The following is a 19,502-nucleotide window of genomic DNA, read 5'->3' on the forward strand; positions in this document are numbered from 1 at the left end:
GGCTGCAGCCAGCCATGTGTGGGTATGAAAATGAGATACCCAACTCACAGGATGGCAATACAATACCCTGGTATATAGTAATGGGTTTTTCTGCTGTCAGTCCCTTGGGTACAATGTCCATTTTCTTGCATTTGGAGAGAAAGATGTCTGTCTGCATCTGGGCACATTGTTTCATGTAGTTGATGGATCTCCACTCCAACCGGCTAGAACTGCTTCATTTAGGGGTTAAAAAAACAGCTATGAAATGCATTTTCTGGGACTGATTTTAGCTTCCCTGGGATAGTTTAAATGGATGTGGTGGTCAGGCCTCTTTTATATTCATATAACTTATTTTAAAACTTGAGTCTAATTTAGGGCACAGTATTAAAAGAAACCCTTGATTCTGAATGGGCACAAGGGACAGCAGGAAGGATCAGCAAAATGAGAATAAACACCATCGCTGTGTCTACACGTGCCCCTTCCTTTTGAAAGGGGCATGTTAATGAGCAGGTTTGAAAGATCTTAATGAGGTGCTGCAATGAATATGCAGGGCCTCATTAGCATAAGGGCAGCCACGGCAATTCAAAAGTGGCTTTTCGAATCATGCGCCACCCGTGGAGACAGGACCTTCCGAAAGGACCCCCCCCGTTTTCAAAAGCCCTTCTTCCGATCACCATGGGCGGCGCACGATTCGAAAATCTGCACTTTCGAATTGCTGTGGCTGCCATTATGCTAATGAGGTGCCTCACTAGCATCTTTTGAACCCGCTCATTAACGAGAAGGGGCACGTGTAGACCCAGCCTCTGGGTGGAGCTATTACAACGTCTTTTCTCTAGACACTTGAATAAACAAGCATTTGACCAGGGAGTTAACAGCATCAATCTTACTGAATCCTGTTACTAATCTGTATTATGAGTGTCAGGTAGGAGCCACAGGCATGGATTGAGCCTCACTCTGGGGCAGTCTGCACAAATGGGGTGGGCAACTTGTAACCTACAGGCCACATCCAGCCCATGTGCGGTTCCTCCCACGTGTACCCTGGGAGACATTTTACTGTTCCCCAGGTGTGGAACTGGCAAATTCTCCATGATTCCAACCTACTGATATTACTAAAGGGATAGGCACATGAAGCAAAGAACGTGCTGACAGCAGACAACGATGACTGAGCACGCAATGTCTACCCTCGGCAGCCAATCAAAGCATTGTTACGGTTTAATTGGCGCACCCTGCAAATTCCAGTGCACTTAGCAAAACTCCCCTGTCCTGAGAGCCTGTCTTGGTCCCACCAATCTTGCGAACCACTGAGCTGAAGGAGGTCCACTCATGGCCCCTCACTTGTCTAAAATGCCCAAAGCTGGCTTACAAGCTATGTCTACAAAGGCACCAGTCACAGGCCTGACTGCAGCCATACCCAAGAGAGCCTGCTAAAAGCCGCAGCAGGGCCATGGTGGGGCTATAGGATCGCCAAGGTCTAGGTGAGAGTCCGGTTCAGCATGCTGCTTTTCTAACAACCAACCTCAGTCAAAGCTAGTGGGGGCAGGTGTGTGGGCACTCCCGATTCCAGTGCATACGTCCTAACAACACTTAAGCAATCAATGCTCTGGGAATGCCATGGCTTGAACGCACTCTAGGGTCAGGGACTGCTTGGCTCCCGAGCTCTGCCCCACACCACCCCGTTCCCCAAGGCTCCACCCCATCCCACCTCTTCCAACCCCTGCCCTGGAGCATGCCAAGTTCTCGCTCCTCCCCCTTCCTTTACACCCTTCTCTCCTCCAAATGCAGGGAAACAGCTGCTGTTCGAGGTGCTGGGAAAGAGGAGGAGGTGCTCCTCCACAGGGGCTGGTGGCAGGTGGGAAGTGTCAGGTGCTGACTGGGAGCCCCTACCATTTTGCCCTGTGGGTGCTCCTGCCCCAGAGGAGCACCCATGGAGTCAGAACCTCTGTGGACACATTCTGCTCACAGCCAATTAGCTGGGCACATCACATAGCATTATAAATGAGCACCTCACGTTATCCTCAACCCCCTTCTTCAGCAGAGCAGTACTAGCCCTCTTTTAACAGCTGGGGAAACAGAGGCAGAGGGCTGAGTTAGGTCATGCATTGGCTGTGCTGAGACCAGTCCCCCAGTGCTGCAGAAATCTGTACAGCTGTCCTGGAAAACCATCCTAGTGTACACACATCTCATAGGGACCAGCCAGGCTGGCACTGGGATAGCTTGTATCAGCTCCTGGAGTGAAATAGCCAATGCCAACAAAAGCTCTTGAAAGTTGGTATCACTGCATCTAGAGCAGGAGGTTTGTTGGTATAGAAAGGTCACCAAAAGAGAGCCACGTCCTGAACCAACACACCCGTGCCAGCAAAAGTTTCTTAACGCAGACCTGACCTGAGTCCTAATCCCCTAACCCTACAATGTCCCCACAACCACGCTCCCTCCTGCTCCAGTATGACAATCCTGTACCCCAGCACGTGGTAATTTGTAGATGCTGAGGCCGGAGCCCAAGAATGCTACAAATACTGTACCTACCAACTTTGTCACATGCATGTGACTTCACGCTCTTCCAGGCTGCTAAAACAAGGCAGAGGAGAAGCACGTGAGCACTGCAGCTCTTGCCTTCATTTGAAAGGTCACACTGCAGTGGAGGTGCTAACAAGTGAGATGCAAATGCCAACCACTGCTCTCAACCTCTCGGGAAATTCAGGCTGACAAGGTAGTGAAAGCTTTTTTCTTTTTTTTTTTTGTTAAACAGGAGTTGACAGACAGGGCTGTAGAAACATTCCCCACCCCTGACTCTACTTTTACAAGAATTTCAAAACAATTTTGATTTTTTTTCCCCACTTTAACATTGCGGCTTTTTAAATATAGTTTTTGTTGGAATGAGTAAAAAAGAGTGAGGAAAGAACTTGGACCCCTTTTTCTAGGGATGTGGGGGGAGGAGAGGGTGTTGTCTGAAGATCAGTGGAAGTTTCCACCAAAACAACAAATGAGGGTTCCTCTCTCCAAAAGATTTTCCCACAACACACTTACTTACCATTTTTTCCCCCCACCAGCTGAGGCGGCTGGCTTGTCCTGGTTTCGAGCTAAGCTGATGGCCCTTGTGGCTTGTCTCACTGGTAGTTAAATGCCTTCTGTATGTACTGAGAGGCACCAGGTCTTATCCTCCAAAGTACAAAGATTAACTCACCCCCACATTTTCAGCTGCTTTCAGCTAGAACAAATCTTGGGGGCGGGGGAAGGCTCTTCACAGAAGAGAATTGCTGGCTTACTGTCCAGCTTCATAACGGCATGGGGACCAGCATAGACAGTGTGAAGGCATCTAATGGGCAGCCTCATCTCATGCTCCAGAAATGAACTAATTCTACTGATTCCACTAAGACCAGCACCCCTCAGGAGCATGACCCTGTGAGCATCATCTGCAGAGCCACACCCAAGACAGCTGGTTAAAGAAGGGAGAGGCCAGCAGAGAGCAGTTTCCTGAGAAGGGGAGGGATCCTGGAACCACAAAGGACACCTTTAGAGTTCGGTGGGCAGAAGGCATTACTCTAATGAAGACCAAGCCTGTGTAAAGGCAGCAATGTAATAAGGAGAGAATCCCCATGGCACCCAGAAAGCATCAGTGAAAAGATGAATAGCATTGATGGTGCTCAGAGGGCTATTCAGTGCACTGCTTACAGCTGGTCTTGAGTGATTTATTGTAAGTGCAAAACACAGACAGCAACAAGACAAATCACCAGAGAAACCAGAAAGGGGATGTGTTTTACCGACCCCAGCAGAGTTTTATATGGAGAAGATCTTTTCAACAGCTTGTTCTGTTTTGGAACATGCCCCTATTTGGATGGTGTCACTCGCTGTTCCAGGGAACACCTCATTGAAAATCAGTCTTCTTAAGAGCAGGGCACTGACGGAGGAATTTTCTCCTTAGCAGGGGTGCTGCTCTCCAAAATAAGATCAGTGAAATGCAGGTGGCATAGTGCGAAACCAAGCGTCAGACTTCAACCCAAACACATGCAAACGTGCTAGTGTGAGTGAATGTCTCAAACCAAACACCCAGGGTTGCAAGCTGTGAATCTCTCCCGTCGCTCCAGAGTACAGGGTTGGAGATCAGTAGTGCAGGGTACCATCAGTTAGGGATGTTCAGACTCGCTTGGCAGGCCAGGGGGTTGCTCTAGCCCCACAGGAAGGGACACTCCAGCTAGGCCGGAGTTAGCCCCAGCAGCAGCAGCTCTGGTGGGAAGGGGCGGCTGGCCAGGAATCCCCACCCTGCAGTATGCCCAAAGCTGCCGTGGATGGGAGCTGCTCCAACGGGACCAGAGCTCCCCTGCCTATTGTGTTCAAAGCCAGAATGCTGCAGATGGGGCTGCTCTGGCCATGCTGGTACACCCCTGGCTCTCGGCAACACTGATGGCAGGAACACTGCAGCCAAGCTGGAGCAGCCCTGGTCCCTGGCATGCCACAAGCAGGCACTCTACTCTGGCTGGAGTAGACCCTGTCTGTGGCAGAGAGCCGCTCCAGCTCTGCTGGGTTGGACCAGCCCCTCCATCCACCCTCCATCCCCCACAACCCGTTTACCAATTAAACAGGATTTTACATCACTACCATCAATACTCAGGGGATGCAAGACATGTTCTTGGCAGGGTGAACTCCTGGAGCGGAGAACAGGCCTCCCACTGAAAGAGGCTGGCACTGCACTTGGGCATTTGGCTCTTCCAGTGGAGGCCCTGAACCATCTGGATTGCAGGATTGGGCTGTTCATTAACACACAGTGTGCATAGCTGGTGGAATTTCTGAGAGGGGAAACTTGTTCTATTGTTACTCCCATCTCTCTCTCTCACTCACACCCCTCTGCTTTATACCCAGCCCTGCCCAGATGACAACGCTACTGGAGCCTTTCTGAAATCAGATGGAGACAATGTGCATAGAGGCTCTGGAAAGCACTGGCAGAGCCCAGCACTGGTGGAGGATTCTCCTCTCTCCTTAAGGATTATGCAGTGAGCCACAGGATCACAGACTGTTGCTCTGGGTGCACCAATAGCTTTTCACGCCCTCCCCACCCTGATCCTAGAGAACTGTAGCACTCACACTATTTGCTTTGTGAGGAACATGTTTAAAGCCCTCCTGTCCCCCACAATTATGAGCTGATGCATCCTAGAAACAATGGGTTGGGGAAGGGGAAAGAATCTCCCAGTACACGTTGTGAAGGCAAAGCCTGCACCTCTCCAGACAGCACGCAGGGCTTCCCTTCCCTGCAGTTATCCATCTCTGCTCCTGGGCTAGCGTTGGGATGCAAGTAGCAATACAAACACTCTGAGGGAAGCTCTCCTTCCGAGATCTATGCACAAATACAAACTCAATGTGTGTGTGCTTGTGGGGAGGGAGGGAAGCTACCACTGAAACTAACAAATCCACAAGCAGGAGTCCTGCTTACTGCCTGGCTAACTCAGTCGAGACAGCACAGAAGCCAGCTGGCACCAGCTCACAACAGGCGAGAGCAACCATCTGGGATTTTCCCATGCTCCAAAGCTTAACTCCTTCCAGCAGGAATAGACCCCCTTTACCTGATCTCCACACCTGACCAGGAAGGCCTCTCTCTTGCTAAAGCTTGCCTAGTCTCTGGAAAGCAGGATGCTTATCTGTCTCTCTGTGGCAGGGAAGGTGAGGGATTCTGCTCAGCAGTGTCTCGAGACAGCTGGAGGCTTGGTAAGGGTGGAGGAGGGGAACAGGCCCATGCTGGACGACACTGCACAAGTGTTTTCCTCCCATCTTTTGAGTCAATAGCAGTGCCAGACGCCACCATGGCTGTCACCATCCTGTATGGTGCTCCAAGTGGAAGCAGGAGAGAGAACCCCTGGAGCTTCGAGTAATCTTGGGTGTCAGCTGGTCATCAGGAGTGAGGAGAAGGAACCTGGTGTTTGTGAGGTCTAGGTGGAGCCACAAATCTAGCTGGGTTACTGGCATCCCCATGAAGCACAAGGAACAGTGAATCAGGCGCAGAATCCCCTAGGAATTTACCTCTCACTTATCTAAGCAGCAACAGATATTCTTTCAGGGACTCAGGCAAGGGAAGCTCCTTCACTGCATCTGGCAGGAACTGGACCCCCAGGCTGCGCCGCAGGGCATAGCGAGACAGTGTCTTTAAGCTGCCTGGGGCGGAGCAGAGCAGGGTAAGTTTTTCGCACAGCTGCTGATCTCTTAGGACCTCCCTGGGCATATGACCATTTTTTCTCAAATCGAAGTGTCCAATTGCTCTGTGAAGAAGATCAAAGCAAGAATCTTCGCGCTCAGTACCAAGTCCTCTGACCAACAATGCAACCAGCCTAGATATCGGCGTCTGGCCTTTCAAATTAACCACCCTGACCTCCGCTCCGAAATCCAGCAGTATGCTCACACTCTCCAGGTTTCCTTTCATGGCAGCCCAGCTCAGGGGCGTGTCATCGTTATAATCCCGCGCGTTAACCAAGGCGCCGTTCTCCAAAAGCGTTCGGACGCACTCCGCGTTGTTTTTAAAGGCAGCCCAGTGGAGGGGTGTGTCCTTGTTCCCGTCCAGGGCACTGGGGTTCGCACCGTATTCCAAGAGGATCTCCACACAGGTCTCATCTTTTTCCGCTGCATAATGAAGGGCTGTTCGATTGTACCCATCAAGGGCATTGACCTGCAGAGAGACAGGGATGGATTCTCGGGAGAGGAGTATTGCACTTTAACAAAGATTAACAGGATAAAAGTCTCTGAGTGACATCTGCAAAAGCACCTAGCACAGACCTAGCTTTGCTCCCACTGAAGTTGAAGGGAGTTTTACCAGCGTTAGCAGCATCAACTCTGCGCTGCAATGCTCCTATAACATATTACAGCGAAGGAAACAGATGGGTGCAGGACGGGAGTGACTTGCCTAAGATCATACGGAAAGCGTCCCCTAAAGTCAGTAATGTAACTTTGATCCCCAAACATACAATCCCAGCATCAGCCATCCTTCCTGCCCAAACTGACGCACAAGTAAGTAGTAAAACTGCAGACCCATGCACCCAAAAAAGGAAAGAGGTCACGGACTGCATAACATTGGCTGTGAAGCTCAGCAAGTGCACATTTGCCTGACTAGGACATAAGGCATTAAGCAAGTCACTGAAATATACACACACCGTACACTCACATGCATATCTTTGAACCTTTGTAGCTAAAACACATCCTGTCAGAACACAGTACAGTAACTGTGACTCCCTGAGAACCACACACATGCCATGCCCAGAGCTTTGAAAGCTACTTTAGGTATTTTTAATAGGCTGCAGCAAGCTGATTTTATTTCAAACGATAGGAGATCTTTCCTGTGGCTGCCTCAGCTCCCAACTGAATGGCTCTCATAGCCAGTTTCAAGGAAGTTCTTTTAAACTCTTACCTCTGCTCCTTTTTGCAGCAGTAGTTCAACGCAGTCCGCATCGGCAACCATGCAAGCACAATGTAATGGCTTCAGGATACCATGCATACAGTTAACATCTGCTCCCTGAGGAAAAATAGGGGGAAAACCAACATATTAGTAAAAGCCTCTATTCCAGCCCATTTTACATAATACACATATCAGCTAAATGCAAGAGAGATTCCCACTCTGGATGCTATATACTGATATGTTTACAAGACCAATAGAACCTCTTTATAATGCTCCTAAACAGATGTTCTAAGACAATAACGCTCATGGGTAATAGCAATTTTTTTGTATCAGAATCTGGGTGTCATCTACAACTCAGATCACTGTCTAAGATCCTCACGTCCAGACCATGTCTAAATCCTACCACTTAGTGTCTTTAGAAGTCACTCCCTTTTTAGCTACATATTGCTCTGGAGTGTTCTCTTGGCCACATAAGAGCTGCCCTTAACTCAGAACCACCAAGGCAAAATTCAGATCAACTCATTACCAATATATCGTTTTAATAAACCTTGATCACTAGGCATTGGTGTCACAGCTACTAGGCTCACTGCACCTCTTACCCCACCCCATCCTGTTGAATACACTCCCTCTGCATGTTCACACACACACCCCTTCAGGCCTGAGACTTCTAATAGTCACCTAGCTGGGGATGTAATCACAGGAATTCAGGCCCTGGGTCACAGCCTCCTTGCATTAACCACGATTGCCTCAGAAGGTCTGATGTAGGCTCTGAGCCTGCAGACTCTACCCAAGAGTGGTAACCAGCGACCCAACAGCGGTAACCAGCGACCCAACAGCCTCCTTAAAGCTAAGCATCGTATACTAAAAACAAGAACATTCTTGAGAAGTATCTTAAAAGCTCTACACAAGTCTAGCTTACAGCTGTTTAATCATCTTCACATGGAGAGTCTGCTGGTCTAACTTCCTAACACTAAAACAATAAGAAGTCCTGCGGCACCTCACAGACTAACAGATTTTTTTGGAGCACAAGCTTTCGTGGGCAAAGACCCACTTTGTCAGATTCCACAGGACTTCTTGTTGTTTTTGTGGGTACAGACTAACACGGCTACCCCTCGGATACTCCCTAACACTGTTACCCACTCTGCCAGCTCATCTTTCCAATACAGCTCACTCCTCAATCCACAGCCCTGTTCTCATCTGAGTCCTGCGCATCCCCTTCCCCATAATAACCAAACCACTTTTAACTCTGTTGTAATGGGCAACTACCGGGTCTAGCAAAACCAAATCTGCAGCTTGTTGGAGACAGAATGCTTGAAGCTGGCAGCTTGCCCCATCGTCTTGGGAGTTCTTTTCAGAGAAGCCATCGATGTTGTGCTCCCACATGAATTCGAGCATTACAGGCGTATAATGAACATGCCACTATCACTAACACGAGTTAGCTCAGGATAGTCCCTCAGAAAATTCTAATGATGTGCCATAACTTCCCCTCGGACCAGTCATGTACAGCATTCACAACAGTATTACATATCAGCTCCGGGTCAGTCACAAATGGCATATGAGCCACCATCCAAACAAATGCCAGCAAGTATCAGCTGACGTTTTCTTCAGACTCTAGGATCACTGGCGCCAATTTTACTGGGTACTGAGAAAGTTGGTGGTAAGTTAGTTAACCCTTCACACATTCAGTTTCAGGCCCAAATTAAATTCCTGGACTCCTTTTCTATACAGAGATGGGTTTTCGGCTTCTGTATACAAAGTCTGGCCTTCTGTGCATTTAGAAGTGGCTCAGGCAGAGGTGGGCCTTGCTCCTACTTTTCAAAATTGCACCTGAATCACTGGCAGCCGTTTGTCAGCAGCATCCAATATATTAGGACTAGCAAAGAAAATCATATAATCCAGATACCTTCCTGCTAATCTCAGGTTAAGGCATGTCCCACACTATGACGACAGTGAAGTACTGTTCGACTATACCACACACTGTATGAAGCCAAAGATTCTGTCCACTTCAAAGGGCTTTCTTAATCGCCAAGCTGATTAACAGCACCTTTGCTGGTCTGCCTTAACCTCAAAACACTCAGGGATTAAAATAGCTCGGCAGCTGCCTGAATCAGTCAAGGCTAATCTGCACCCTCTGCCATTTACAACAGAGTGAGTGATCTGAAACAAGTGCTTAGCCTGCCCTTTGCAGTGGGCTGAATGTATTTTATGGTTTAATTTTAAGAATCGGAGTTTGACACTCAAGTGTCTGAGCAACATGCAGGATCTCTGTTCAAAGTGCCTTGCTCTGGATTACAAACAACAGATCAAATGGCTCTCGCTCCTCCTCTCTCCCCAGCCCCCATTTTCTCCTCCTGTCCCATGCACCCAGAAATGAACCACATTCTCAGCGCTGGAGAAAAGTTATTGTTAGTGATGCATTGGAGTCTGCCCGACAAAGTCTTCCCTGCCTCACTGATTATACAGTTGGTTCATAGTCCTTCCTCACCTCTTCACTTCTTGATTTATTTCTAAGAGCTCCTCACATTGCCTCTCAAAACACATGCACCCCAACATCTTCAGCACCAGGCCCCCAAAAAGCCATGTTTTTATTGCATTAAATAGAATGCATTACAATGCACACCATACTGCATCAGTTTTTTGACTATTTTGATCAAACACGCTGAATCTGGAATGCTTTCTCAGTGATCTTAAAAGGGGGCAAAAATTTCAGAACAATGGTATTTAACAGTACACAAGTGGGCAGAAGAAAAAGCTGAAAAGTTGGCTCACAGAAGGTGTGAGCAAGTGGGACAAAGACAGAGTTTTTGTTACCAAGCAAGACAGATTTGTGCAACTCCTACACCAAATGCAAGCAGGAGAATACGTGGAAAGCTTGATTCCCCTGTATTTTCAAATATTCTGTCAAATAAAAGGCTGAGCTGAGTCTAAAACAAGCCTCCACAGACAAGGCTTGCTCCTGCCAGGCTGGAGTGCCCCTACCTGCAACACTCCTTGGTCAGATCCCCCATGGACAAGGGTTGCTCCAGCCAGGCTGGAGCATGGGTCCCACAGGGTGCGGCAGCCTGTAACCAGTGTGCTTCATCAGTTTAAAGTGAAGCTCACTAGTTAACATCTCTATGTTCAAACTTTCCTTTTCTCTTTAAGTCGCCCAAAGGTAGAGCCCACGCATGAAAACTTTTACCCCTAAAGGTCAACATTAGCATGGTCTCCTTTCATTTTTAAATCACAAGTTCTCAAATTGGTCTGTTTTTCTTAAAGCCACACGCCCTGGAGTCCCATAATTATTTTCTAGACCTCACAGCTGCGGAGAAAAAAAAAACACAAAGAAACAAAAAAAACCTTGAGAACATACCCCTGCAAGCTCAGAAATACAAGACAAAAAATCCAATTAAAAAAAAAAAATCTCAATTTTTGGAGGCCTGAATCATAACTTTAAAACATCATATTGCCACAACCTGGTAAATTTACCGAGGTGTGAAACTAGAGCCCAGAAGAAGAACTCTATTGGCATAATGCTACATGCAATAAAGGAACCAAATGCAACAGGAGTGGCACGAAGCTCAGGCAACAAAGTGCCTTCTGCCTCCTGCAGAAGGCTGCATTCTCTGACAAGTTAGCATAAACTCCAGTTACAAGTAGACTTATCTACACGGCACTGCTGTAAGTTCCCAGCTGCAATCCCTTGTTCATCGGGTAAGAGGTGGAAAGGGCTGTCTGAACCCTCTGTTTACAAATTCTCCTGTATGCAGGTGTTTATATAGCATGCATTTCCATAATAGCTGTGCCCCTAGGAAAGCAGTTTCACTCAGAGGGGAGATAACAGAAGAAGATTTCTAGGGTAGAAGAACAGTATAAACCCCGCAACAGAATTATGATGCTTTGAGGATTAGACACAATGCAGCAGAATTAAGGGTATTGTGTGATCCCTCACTCTATAGCTTCCCAGAATTGTATGTGTTTTCAGCTTCAGCATTTCCACAGTAAAACTTGCATGCTCCAACCACAATCACAGCTCTGTTGTTCTGGATGCACTAAACACACAATGAAAGTCTCTGCCCTGAATGACGATAGACAAAGAATGAGAGGAGAAAGCAGCACAGAGAGGGAAAGTGGCTTACTTTAGGTCTCAAAGCAGTGAGAGAGCCGAAACCAAAACCAGGTTCATACCCTAACCACTGAAACTCCTCAGACACATGCAGACAGAGAACACAAGCTTTCAAAACACAATATGAAAGCAGCATAGTGTTTACATACCCTGCTGATAAGATCTTCAACATTATCATGAGGGAAAGATCTTATAGCTGTTATAGTCCGGATCAACCGCTCTGACAAGGAGTATTTACTCTGAATGCTCTGCATAATATACCACATACTGGAACTCAAGTTCCTTCAGTTAATTCACATGCTCTAAATTGCCTGGAAAGAAAACAAGAGTTTAAAAAAATTTACTTCCCCACACCAACCGTGATTTCTCTCAGTAAGACGACTTAACTCTGTTCATGAGATTTGCCAAACACCATTCCATTTCCTAGCAGCATTTATATCAATAATTGCTCCTTTTCAGGATTTTTTTAAAGCTTCAGAACTAATGGACGTTTCTCCGTCAGACAGATACATATTAATCCCTGAACGTTAACAGAATGTCTGTAACCTTCCTATGTTTGCAGTAATTTTTAAAGTCAAAGACTCTGACTTTTCATTTAAAAAACAATGAGGTGTCCTGCGGCATGTCAAAGAATAACAAATTTATTTGGTCATAAGCTTTTGTGGGCTGCAGTCCACTTTGCCAGATACAGAAAATGGAGGCATGGAGGCTTGGCAGGTTACATACAAAGATGGGAGTGTTACATTAGTGTGTGGCGGTGTAATGCCAAAGACCCCCACCATGATCAAGAACGCTGCTGTGCTAGAAACTGTAAAAACACAGAGCAAAAAAAAAAACAAAAAAAAACAACTATTCTTGACCTAAAATGCTCCTTATCCTACCACCTCCCCCCCACACATCTCCTTCCTTTGGTGGCAGGTAGCACTCGGAGATAGGATCCATAACTTCTTCGCAGCCTGCAGCACCCCGACAGGTAAGGAAAGCCGGTCATCGTGCAGCAGGTGAAAGGACACCACAAGTGAGTGACACTTTAAACCCTGAACCGCCCCCCCCAGCACACACGCCCTCACTCAGCACAGCCAGGCCCGTTTCTGACTCAGCCTCAAGCTACTGGTTCTGACTAGTCGGTGGGGGTGAGAGAGACGGGGATCAAAGTGGGCTCGTAGGGGAAGGAGAGCGCAGGGACCGGCTGGGGGCGGGGGGGGCAGACAAAGGGTGACGAGAGGTGGGGGGCTGGGAAGGAGACAGGCAACAGTGGGGCTGACGGGGATGCAAAAGACGATGGGGGGTGTGTGAAAGTGGCGATGGGGCCCTGGGGGAGGGGAGGGGAGGCCAGGCCGCACTCACCAACCGCTGCAGCGACCAGCGCTCCGCCCAGCCCCGACCGCAGGGAGGGAACCGCTATCCCCGGCCGGAAACGGAAACTCATTGACCGGAAACAAACGACCATTTACTGGCGCGAGGACGAACGGCTGCGCGTGCGCATTTGAGGGACGCGATTCTGGTCCAAGCCCCTCCGCCACCTTGCAGGCCCCGCCCCTCGCCCCTGCTCGGCTCCAATCCCCTCCTCCTTCACCCTTCAAGCCCCGCCCTTTCCCCTCCTCGGCGCCAATCCCCTTCTTCTCCACCCTGCAGGTCCTGCCCGTGAATCTGCTCTGCTCCAATCTTAGGCTCCGTCTGCTCGCCCAGCTCAAAGCCCCGTGGCCCAACCTCCCCCCAGCACAGCTCTGAAGCTGCCCCCAGGGCCTGGCGGGTGTGGGAGGCCCTTGGTGTGGGCTGGGCTGCAGCCCGGGCCGGTGGGGAGGGTCCCTGGAAAGCTGGGGGAAGGGAGAATAGAACCTCTCCTCCCAGATCCTGCACCCCAATCCTCTGCGCCAGATCACCCCACCCCCATCCTAGGTTGCAAGCACCCTCCTGCACCCCAGTCACAACCCAACCCTCTTGCACCCCAGAACCCTGTCCCAGATCACAACTGCCCTCTTCACTCAAACACCCTCCCAGACCCCACACCCCCTCCTACCTCCCAATCCCTTCCACAAAGCTCCCTTCTGCACCCAACTTCCATCCCAGACCCCACACCTCTTCCATTAATTGTCCTGTATTTTGCAGGGCTCATGTTACCCAGCATGCACTGTCTTGGGACAGTAGCCCCACTGCAGGGGTACTGGGGAACAGGAGCCCTGCAAAATACAGGACAATTTGCCCATTTACTAAATAAGAGATTGCCCCGTTAAAAAACAGAACAGATGGTCACCCTAGTTATGTGGGGGTGGGGAGTGGGAGGCAGGGGTGTCAGAGGCAGATTCTGGCTGGGAGACTAGGGAGTGATGATAAATACCCACGTGGGTCAAGCGTGGCTTTTCAGCAGTCCTGTGGGGCTTGGTAAATCTGATCGTCCTGGAGCACCTGTGGCCAGTGGAAACCAGTGGTTGGGCAACAGTCCTAGCAGCCTGCAGCACTGCCTGCATCTTCAGCAGTTAGCCTATAAAGCACAGCAGCATTTCAAGATTCTCTGGCCTTGCAATTTGCATTCAGGTGGCAGAGGTCAGGTTTTTTTCTCCCTAGATTTCACCCACAAATAAAGCCCCTGAGGTTTGTGATGTTCTATTGTCACTAGTCCATTGTTCAGGATATTTCCTTCTGAGCAAAGAAAGGAAAGGAAAGGGTTACAACCATAGAGATCCCAAGCCATCTGCCTCTTTGCGGAGATGAGGAAACCATAGTGATAGGGGAGATTTAACAAAGACAGAACCTTCTCCTGTCCCCAGGCTCCAATTGACTCCCAAGTGGCTGAGGTCTTGCTCTTGAGGGAGCTTTCAGTTCCTTCTTCATGCATGGCTGGATCCCCTCCTCCTTCGTCTATACCTTCAGAATACAACAAGCACTCCTGTGGCACTAATAAATTTATTAGGCCATGAGCTTTCATGGGTAAAACCCACTTCTTCAGATGGGTGGAAATAACAGAATCCAGGGTATAAATAGCAAAAGCAGAAGAAAAAAAGAGGAAGGAAAAGGAAGTTACATATCAATAGGACCAGTTAATGAAGCAAATTTAGTTGGATGTATCTATAATTTGCCCCATCCCACAGCAAGAGGAGAGAGCCATAGAGAGAAGTGGCCCCTCCCCTGCAAAAAGCAAACAAAGAAGGCGAAGAACTTACTGCCCATGTTCAGTGGGGCAGAAAATGGTATGGAAATCTGAGCCAGGAACTTCTTAATGAGGTGAATTGAGGCAAGAATACAGACCTGGCTGTCACACCCTGCAGCATGTCCATCCATCTTTAATAATAATGTTTTTTATAACAACAAGAAGTCATGTGACCCTTACAGACTAACATATATTTTGGAGCATAAGCTTTCATGGGCAAAGACCTACTTTGTCAGATGCATGAGTGGGGGGGGTTCAGAGGAGGATTTAAAGAGGGAGTCTCGGTAAAGGAGAGAGCCAGACTCCCTCTTTAAATCCTCCCCTGAAACCCTCCCACCTATGCATCTGAAGAGGCAGGTTTTTGCCCACAAAAGCTTATGCTTCAAAATATCTGTTAGTCTACAAGGTGCCACAGGACTTTGTTATTTTTGAAAATACAGACTAACTCGGCTACCTCTTTCAATTTCTTTTATAGTGCTTTCCATCAGCAGCTCTCAAAGCATTTTATGGCAGATATCAGCATTATTCCCATTTCACTGCTGGGCAAACTGAGGCACAGGGCAATGCCATAACTCACCTCAGGTCTCCTCTGTTGTGTCCACTGGCCCATAAAAGCAACTGAAGTCACAGCGTCAAATAACAGAGGCAGGCCTACTGCTCAGCTTAGGGAACAGTGCCAGCAGATCTAATGCTGTGGGTCTCCATCTTTTGTACTGGTGACCCCTTTCACAGACCAAGTCTCTGAGAATGACCCCCTTGCCAATTAAAAACACTTCATTATGTACTTAGCACTACTATAAATACTGGAGACAAAGCAGGATTTGGGGGTAGAATCTGGATGTGCTATACATAGTCTACTTATTCCCATCTGAACCAAGTCTTCAAGGACATCGTGATCCTCCGGGAGAGGACGGGACCCCACATTTTCTCCTCACACCAGTGGAAATCTGCTTTTCTGGTTTTCCAGATTCCACCCCCCAATAAGATTTTGCAGCCTGAGGCCTAGGATGTTTCCAGAGAACCTGGACCAGACTGGCCGTGGCATTCAAAAGCTGCTGCCCGAGCAAGAAAAAGACAAACAGGCAACTACCCCTGAGCTGTGCGCTGAGCTTCCCTTTGCTCCACCAACAATCAGCAATTCTCCTGTGACGGCTGCAGGATGCTAGAGAGCTGGTGCCCAATCTGGTCAACCCCAAATATCAGGGAAGGGGGAACCTAACCTATTTTAGACCCTTTGAGGGTCATGTTTTTCAGTTTTTCCCTATTGCTACAAAGGCTGAATATGCCAATGGAGATGCACATGGAACCCCATGACTCCAAGAGCTGGGGCTTTAGGAAATACCAGCTACGGATGAGTCTGTCTCTTTGCAGTGCAACTCACTCCTCCGCAGGGCGTGGGAAAGCTGCTGGTGGCTGGTGGCACCCGGCTCTAAAAGTCTCCCAGGCATGGCCTAGCCATGGAAAAAGCAGACAGCACAGACTTGGCAAGAATTCAGAGGTGGGGAGAACCCAGGAGGAGACGGGGCATTTAAAGTGGGCCAAGTTATCTGTGGGTATAAATCAGCTGTCCTTCCACTGATGTTAACAGTGTGATGGCTGATTTACACCAGCTAGGGATCAGGCTCCATTGATTTCAGTGGATCTATGGCCAAAGTCCACCGGCCAAGAATCTGTCTCCATTCATGTTAATGCAGCTACACTGGCTGGGGCTCGGGTCCCACAAACTTCATAGCATCATGGGACACTAGAACTGGAAGGGACCTGCAGAGGTCATCAAATCCATTTTCGTGTCCTCGCAGCAGGACCAGGCACCATAGACCATCCCTGAGAGATGTTCACCTAACCTGCAAGGATGGAGATGGAGATTTCACAGCCTCCCCAGGCAACTGCCTTGAAGTGGCTGGTGGCTGGTTTACACCCACCGGGGCTGAGACCCACAGATTTCAGCAGCACCTGGTGGCTGGTTTACACCCGCAGGGGCTCTGGTGCCATGGATTTCAGTGGCACTGGTGGCCTGTTTACACCACTGGAGCTCTGGCCCCTTTGATTTCAGCCACTGCTGGCCCGTTTGCACCCACCGGGGCGCTGGCCCCTCGGCTTCCAGCGGCGCCCCTAGGTACAGCGCCGTGCGCAGGGGGCTGCGGAGCGACGGGGCGGGGGGTCGCCCCAGGGGGGCCGCGGGCTGCGCGGAGACTCCCGGCCATAGCGCGGCAGCCACGGGCCGCGCCGCCCGCTTCGGGGGAGCGAATAGAGCAAAGGACCTTCCTGTGGCCGGCCTCCTCCGGCTCCCTGCCGCCCGCAGCCCCGGGCCCCGCCGCCGGCCCCGCCACCCGCCACCCGCCCGCCCGGAGCGCTGCCCGGCCCGGCCCGGCCGCTGCGGTGAGCTGCGCTGCCCGGGGCGGGGGAAGCGGGCGGCCAGCAGCCCGGGATCGGGCCCCCGAGGGCGGGGAACGGGGCCACGGCGGCTGCTCCCCGTTCCCGGCCGCTGCCCGGGGAGCCGGCGCGCCCGGAGCGAGGGACCCTGCGGTACCCGGCCGGCCGCGGTTCCCGGGGGCTTAGAGGGACGCCGGTGGCCAGGGCGGGGGCCCCCCCGAGGGTGCCCTTCTTCCCCGAGCGGGTAGATGCGCTGCAGCGCAACCGGGGGGTGGCGGGTAGATGGGGGAGCAGGGGAGGGATCCCTGGAACTGGGGCAGGGGAGGGGTCCCTAGATGAGGGGTGCTGGGGAGTAGGGATCCTTGGAGCTAGGGGGCTGTGCTGGGGAGCAGAGGAAGGGAGCCTGGACTGGGGTACCCGGGGCTGGGGAAAGTTCCTGGATCAGGAGGATGCTAGGGGGAACCTGGGGCAGGGATCGCCGGCGCTGGAGGGAGGGGTCCTGGGGGCAGGGGCAGAGAACCCTGGAGGGGCAGGAGGTTGGGGAGCTGGAATCCCTAGGTGCTGTAAGAGAGGGGGGGAAGGGAGCCTGGCTGGGGGGAGCAGCGGGGTTCCTGAATCTGGCACATGCTGCAGGGGAACAGCATGAGGGATTGCAGGCTATGGGATCCATGCCTCTGGTGGTGTCAGGTGCTGTTGGGGAGTGTGGCTGGGAGCCTGGGTTGGTGGGGGGTGCCAAAGGGGAGCAGGGGGAGGGATCTGGGGGTAGTTTGGGGAGGGGCAGGGACTGGGGCCCAGGATTGGGACTGTTGCTGATGTTTCTTGTTTTAGTTCAAGCCCCTCTTACTATTGGGATTACTTTATATAATCTCACCTAGGGCCTCTGGCCAGATCAGGTCCCCATCCTGCAGATGCTGGGCAGACCCTGAGCAAGACAGACTCCCTCCCCTGTAGTTCGCACACACTAAAGACAAAATTGGGAGAGGAAACTGAGGCACAGAGCAGGCCAGTTAATTACCCAAGGTCATCCAGCAAGTTAGTGGCAGGGCCAAGAACAGGATGCCTCTGTCCCAGAGTGGTACCATTTCCTGAGACCATGACGAATGGATTTTGCTGGGTTTCCAGAACGGATCTCATCTTTGTTACAAAGAGCAAAGGCTTAATTCAGGGTTGCTTGTGAACTGGCCACGTCCCCTTCTGCATGGATGTCCTCCACCCTCTGCCCTTTAAACACCCTAGCATCCTGAAGAATTTCCCTGTACCCTATCCATCTTCCGAGTCCTGGGGGGAGCGACTAGCCCTTTAACCCCAATGTTACCTGCATATGTGCCTTGTGTGTTTCCTTTGGGCTCAGAATTTCCCAGTTCCAGAGCCCGCTGTGATATCCTGGATGGAACAAGAGGCAGAGCTGCGTGTCCGGGATTCCCAGGACTTAAGGGAAGTGGAGCCCCCAGGAGACACCTGTGCAGGTAAGAGAGATGTTGAAGAGATATCAACATGCAAGGGAGAGCTGAAATCTGGCCACAACTGCTTGGAAACTGGTGCTAATGAGAGTGTTTTTGTCTCTCCCTTGTGGCTGCAATGTGTATTGCCGTATGCCAGAGCTAATGGGCTTGATTCTGTAGAACAGACTGTAGGGGCTTATGCAGTGCAGCCTAGTGAGTAGAACCGAGGTCTGGGCTTGAGAAGACCCAGCTTCTGTTCTTGGCGCTGCTGATGACCTTTGGGGGAACCCCAGGCAGCCTCAGTTTCTCCAGCTGTAAAATGGGGATAATAATACAGCCCTGGTTTGTAAAACACTTTGGGTGAAGAAGTTTCATACACCAGCTAGGTGTTAGCCAGCACCTGAGGTACAGCGCCTGTGTTCCATCCGGCTCCTTCCCATTATGTTCAATTCTACAGGCAACATTTCACTCTCCAGAGCAGCAGATAATACACTTGAAGCTCTTTAATCCAGCAACTTTAGGAAACAGGTTCTGCTAGATTATGGAGTTTTCCAGACCATGAGTGTTGGCCCTAGTGAAGCGTAAACAAAGCCCATTACTGAAGTTTTTGTATGTCCAAACTACTGTAGATCAGGGTTCCCTTATTTTTTCCATCCATGGCTGGAATAAATTTTGTTATGTGCACCAAGACATGTGCAGATGTACGCCACCAGTAGAAACACAGGCTGCCGGCTGTGGGCGCTCTGCTAATCAGCTGGGCAGCACCTGAATCTCTCCCGGGCAGCTGCCCAAGCGCTCAGCCTACAGAGAGCACCACTGCGTGTGTGTAACAGGTCATATGAGAAATCCGTAATGCGCGGTATTAAAACCATTACTTAGTTTTTAATCATCGTGTGGGTAATTGAACAGAAAACCACAAACTGTTTAGTACGGTGCTCTGGCGTTTCTTGTGCTTACAAGTTCCATTTGTGCTGGATAGCACCGTAGATAGATGTGTGTCTACTTTTTGGTTTGTTGCTCTGCATTTATCATTACAGCCCTCCAGCCATGCTGGAGTCTGAAACACGGGTGTTCCCAGAATACAGA

The 19,502-nt window shown here is 50.2% G+C and overlaps 2 protein-coding genes across 3 annotated transcripts in view; one reads left to right on the top strand and one right to left on the bottom strand.

Moving 5' to 3' along the window:
- Positions 1-87: 87 nt before the first annotated feature.
- On the bottom strand, positions 88-12,884 carry ASB8 (ankyrin repeat and SOCS box containing 8). 2 transcript variants are annotated; one of them, XM_074979470.1, is made up of 4 exons: positions 12,801-12,884; positions 11,603-11,764; positions 7,361-7,465; positions 88-6,625 (listed from the first exon to the last, which is right to left on the bottom strand). In XM_074979470.1, exons 2-4 carry the CDS (start codon positions 11,717-11,719, stop codon positions 5,993-5,995), a joined length of 855 nt encoding a protein of 284 aa, XP_074835571.1. In that variant the 5' UTR covers positions 11,720-11,764; positions 12,801-12,884; the 3' UTR covers positions 88-5,992. The 2 variants fall into 2 exon arrangements, with proteins under 2 accessions (XP_074835571.1, XP_074835572.1); XM_074979471.1 differs by lacking the exon at positions 12,801-12,884 and adding an exon at positions 12,314-12,414.
- Positions 12,885-18,032: 5,148 nt separating this feature from the next.
- LOC142002939 (uncharacterized) overlaps positions 18,033-19,502 on the top strand; it is a 30,130-nt gene continuing 28,660 nt past the window's right edge. The window contains exon 1 of the mRNA XM_074979459.1: positions 18,033-18,440. Within this exon, the coding sequence (XP_074835560.1) occupies positions 18,296-18,440 (145 nt within the window). The 5' untranslated portion in view covers positions 18,033-18,295. The remainder of the gene's footprint in view (positions 18,441-19,502) is intronic.

The sequence above is a fragment of the Carettochelys insculpta genome, chromosome 29 (assembly GCF_033958435.1).
Source record: "Carettochelys insculpta isolate YL-2023 chromosome 29, ASM3395843v1, whole genome shotgun sequence".
Taxonomy (NCBI): domain Eukaryota; kingdom Metazoa; phylum Chordata; order Testudines; family Carettochelyidae; genus Carettochelys; species Carettochelys insculpta.

What these genes read in the sequence shown, in the direction of transcription:
- ASB8 (XM_074979470.1), bottom strand. Translation starts at nt 11,719, where the DNA reads ATGTGGTATATTATGCAGAGCATTCAGAGTAAATACTCCTTGTCAGAG. An exon ending in TTGAAGATCTTATCAGCAGG is followed by an intron (nt 7,466 to 11,602) that starts GTATGTAAACAC and finishes ATTTTTCCTCAG; the next exon opens with GGAGCAGATGTTAACTGTAT. An exon ending in TGCTGCAAAAAGGAGCAGAG is followed by an intron (nt 6,626 to 7,360) that starts GTAAGAGTTTAA and finishes GTCTCTCTGCAG; the next exon opens with GTCAATGCCCTTGATGGGTA.